At 35.2% G+C, this 3,835-nt stretch overlaps 1 protein-coding gene and 1 long non-coding RNA gene across 2 annotated transcripts; one reads left to right on the top strand and one right to left on the bottom strand.

Moving 5' to 3' along the window:
- Nucleotides 1–900: 900 nt before the first annotated feature.
- On the bottom strand, nucleotides 901–2,130 carry LOC121965958. The gene is made up of 3 exons (XR_006107538.1): nucleotides 1,925–2,130; nucleotides 1,655–1,701; nucleotides 901–935 (listed from the first exon to the last, which is right to left on the bottom strand). It is a non-coding gene; the product is annotated as an uncharacterized LOC121965958 (long non-coding RNA).
- Nucleotide 2,131: 1 nt separating this feature from the next.
- On the top strand, nucleotides 2,132–3,624 carry LOC121965957 (DPH3 homolog). Its single transcript, XM_042516064.1, has 3 exons — nucleotides 2,132–2,308; nucleotides 3,042–3,116; nucleotides 3,217–3,624. Exons 1-3 carry the CDS (start codon nucleotides 2,201–2,203, stop codon nucleotides 3,289–3,291), a joined length of 258 nt encoding a protein of 85 aa, XP_042371998.1. The 5' UTR covers nucleotides 2,132–2,200; the 3' UTR covers nucleotides 3,292–3,624.
- The last annotated feature ends 211 nt before the right edge of the window (nucleotides 3,625–3,835 follow it).

Consider the following 3,835-nt stretch of genomic DNA (forward strand, 5'->3'; position numbering starts at 1 on the left):
TTGTTCAAAGAAAACAGGAAAAAAGAGGGTTTCCATGGCGACCAGACGCACATTTCACACAACAACTGTGTTTACAGTCGAGCGTCTGCGGCCGCCGATTATTGATTTATTGATTGAGACGAAATCGGAAAAGTTCCAACATTTAAACTGGAACAGAGTTCAGACAGTTCGGCCAAAAACATTCTCAGCTTCGGGTTTTTTCGAGGAAATTTACTCGTTTTTGAAAACATTTTGGAAATTTTCAAAGAAAACATTTTTTTGTTTTTCTTTAAAATATTTGAGATTTTGACTTTTTTTTTCAAAACACAAATTATCGTTTAGCTTTTTGAATTTCCGTCCTTGAATACATCATGTTTTATTTTACAGGTTTTCCAGGACTTTTCTAAAGCTTTTCCAGGCCTGGAAATTGTTATTTACATGTTATGAAAGAAAAACCACATAATTAGTGGTTTCTGGTTCAGTTGAAGTTGTGCAGGTTTGTTTGACTCTGACTTATTGAAACTATTTCAGGTGATGAAAACGACTTTTAAAGACTTTAAACATTTAAAAAGAACTTAAAAAAACTAAGCTAGCATTTTTTTTCAGTTTATTCTCTTTAAATTATATGTTTTTAAAAAATCATATTTTTGAAAACTTCAAGATTCGGACTGAAAACGTAAAATCGTGCCAGTTTCAGTGAAGTTTTCACTTTTCACTCAGATTTCAGGTGCAAACAATTATGAACTTTAAAGACTCAACAAGTATTTTTTACTTTTTAGGTTTTTCTGTTTAAAAATGATGAAAAAAAAACAGTTTAAAACTTTCCAATAAAGACCGTCACAGTTTGAGTCGCCAGCTCGGCGTGTTTTCATGTTTCTGCAGAACTAGATTCATGAAAAGCTGATTTTTTGGGAGACTCACCTGTCAGCTGATGGTTTCAGGTGTGACGGCGTCCTCTGGTGGACATCAGCAGGAACCACACACACACACACACACACACACACACACACACACACACACACACACTAAACACACTGTTTCTCTCAATTTCTCATTTTTATTTAAAATTATTATGAAATATTTCATATTTACTTTGGTAAATACTGATTCCTTTTTTAAAGTCTTTTTAATTTAATCATTTAAAGTGTATTTATCTAAATTACAGACCACTTTGATTTTATTCCTTTTTTATTCATATTTTAATGTATTATTTAAAGCAATAAGTGCCATTATCATTTATTTATGTGGCATAAACAGAGTTTTTAGAGGTAATAAGATAATATTTTCATTTTCTGCCTTTTTTTAAATACTAAAACCCATTAATGAAAGTATTTTAAAGGTTATTTTGATGCATTATTTTAAATATTTAATCCCTTTAATTTATTTATGTTGCTTAAACACAGTTAATTTGAACCACATTGTGTTTTATTATTTTCAAAGTGATAAAATATAAATAATTACAATAATATTTTAAAAAATCCTCCTTTGACTCCGAAATATGTTGCAGAATTTAGGGACAAATTTTAATTTCATTTAATTTCAATTTTTAGTTTTAAAAAAATGACAAATAAATCAACCTTGTAAAATACTGTTTTGATCATTATCGTCATAGATGATAATAATTATAAAAATAATAATAATAATTTAATAAAGAGTATGAAAAGGTGAGATTCACCTGTGAGCTGCAGGTGTCCTGGCGCCCTCTGCTGGACACCGGCGGAGCTGCAACACAAACACATGTTAAAACACACTTTGTTTCTCTCATTTTCTGACTTTAATTCTATTTTTTCTGCCCAATGAAGCGGCCGAACTTTAGGTCAAAGGTCACAGGTTGTTATTTCAGCAGCAGTCTTGATAAATCAGCAGCTAGCACAAAGAAATCCTAAAAATTAGCTTTTTCTCATCGAGGTTCTGCGGACAGACGGAGACAGACTGCGGTTATCACCGGGACAGTGGACTCTGCGGGACAGCAGGACAGACCGTCTCCGTGTCTTCGTCATATTTTAACTCCTCCGTGTCTCTTTAGTCGAAAAACGTCGATTTTTAACCCGAAAAACTGCGCGCGAAACCAGAAAACTGTCCGTCGTTTCAGCGTTTGAAATGTTGCGTCACGCGCCTCGCACGCCTGCGTCATCACCTCGCGCCGCTTCACACGCGCTCACAGATCAGATGTGGCGCTAGCAGCTAGCCTAGCATCGCGTCTTGTTGTTTTTTGCGCAAAATGTCGGTGTTTCACGACGAGATCGAGATCGAGGACTTCGAGTATGACGAAGAGACGGAGACGTATTATTTCCCGTGTCCCTGCGGAGACAAGTTCGCCATAACGAAAGTACGTGCTAACAGCGAGCGCACCAAACTGCGTTTAAAATCCGCTCCCTTTAAATGGTTTTCCGCGTTATTCAGCCTTTTACGTAGAAATTAAGATTTTTAATAACTGTTGGGTAATACTCGTTAATTTATCGTGAACTCGGCACAGATTTGGTGAACATTTGTGTTTTTAACTCAAAGTTACTAAGTCATGTTTACGAGGAAAGTGGTCAGAAAGCGCCGGGAGAGGGCTTGTAAAATCTCAGTTTTTTTAAAGGACTTTGGTTCGATTTTTCTTAACAAAAACTACCAGCGTTTCCTCAAAATAAACCGACATTTAGTGATTTTTAGTAATTCATTAAGAACCTCAATTAATGCGGTTTACGGCGCAATCAAAGATCACACCAAACTCTTAAAAGTCACATCATTTAAGTGTTTTTTTCACTGTCGTATTTTCACAGACATGAAAGATGATTTTTAATGTTTTCAATAATCAAAAAAAAAAGCTTGATGTCTTCAAGGATTGTCACTTATTTAATACCAATAAAAATTCAATTAAAAATAAATAAATTGCCACAACATTTTTTTTTAAAAAATCGCCAGAAAAATGTTAAAAACAGTTTTAAAAATCACTTCAACTATTTAAAAAAATCAGTTTTTAAAGAAAACAAACAAACAAAAAAATCACCAACAACAACAACAATGTTAACAATGTTGTTTGTTGTTGTTGTTGTTGTTGTTGTTGTTGTTTACAGGAGGACCTGGAGAACGGCGAGGAGGTGGCCACCTGTCCCAGCTGCTCGCTCATCGTTAAAGTCGTCTACGACCAGGTGAGTAAACGCCGCCTCCTGTCAGAATAAAAGCCCTGACAGGAAGTCTTCACTGATGTTTGTTTGTTTGTTTGTTTGTTTGTTTGTTTGTTTGTTTCAGGAGTTGTTTGTGTCCGGAGAGATCGTTGAAGCTCCGACATCTTCAGAGAGCAAACTGGAGCTGGTCCAGTCCTGACCCCCTTCGTCTTCGTCTTCTTCTTCATGTGGAAAACCGCAGACTGCTCCTTTAAAGCCACTTTACAGACACAACATTTTACCTTCTTCTCCTCCTCCTCCTCCTCCTCCTTCTTCTTCTTCTGTGGTTTCGGCTGGTCCTCAGACTCGTCTCCAGCAGAAACCTGTCGCTGTTTTTCGGCGCTGCACATACTTCAGCAGCAGGTGCTGCTGGGAGAAAATATTCAGCTTAAACAAAGATTGTAAATATGTGTCATATGAGAATATTAACTTATGTTTGTGGCGTCGTGTTGTGTGAATATCTGAACAGAATTAAAATGTCCTATTTCCCGTTGTCCTTTTTTTTTTATCAGATTTTTAATATTTCTCATGTTTTTTTAAATGTTTTCAGTCATTTCATATTTAATGTCAAATACTGTTCGTTTCGCGGCTTTTTTCTTCTGTCACTGATACAAATATCTTGGATCAACAAAATAAAAATATTTCAAATTTAATCATTTTAAATATACAAAAACAAAAAGTCACAATACAGTAAAATACTCAAA

This window comes from Plectropomus leopardus, unplaced genomic scaffold (genome assembly GCF_008729295.1).
Source record: "Plectropomus leopardus isolate mb unplaced genomic scaffold, YSFRI_Pleo_2.0 unplaced_scaffold22517, whole genome shotgun sequence".
In the NCBI taxonomy this organism is placed as follows: Eukaryota; Metazoa; Chordata; class Actinopteri; order Perciformes; family Serranidae; genus Plectropomus; species Plectropomus leopardus.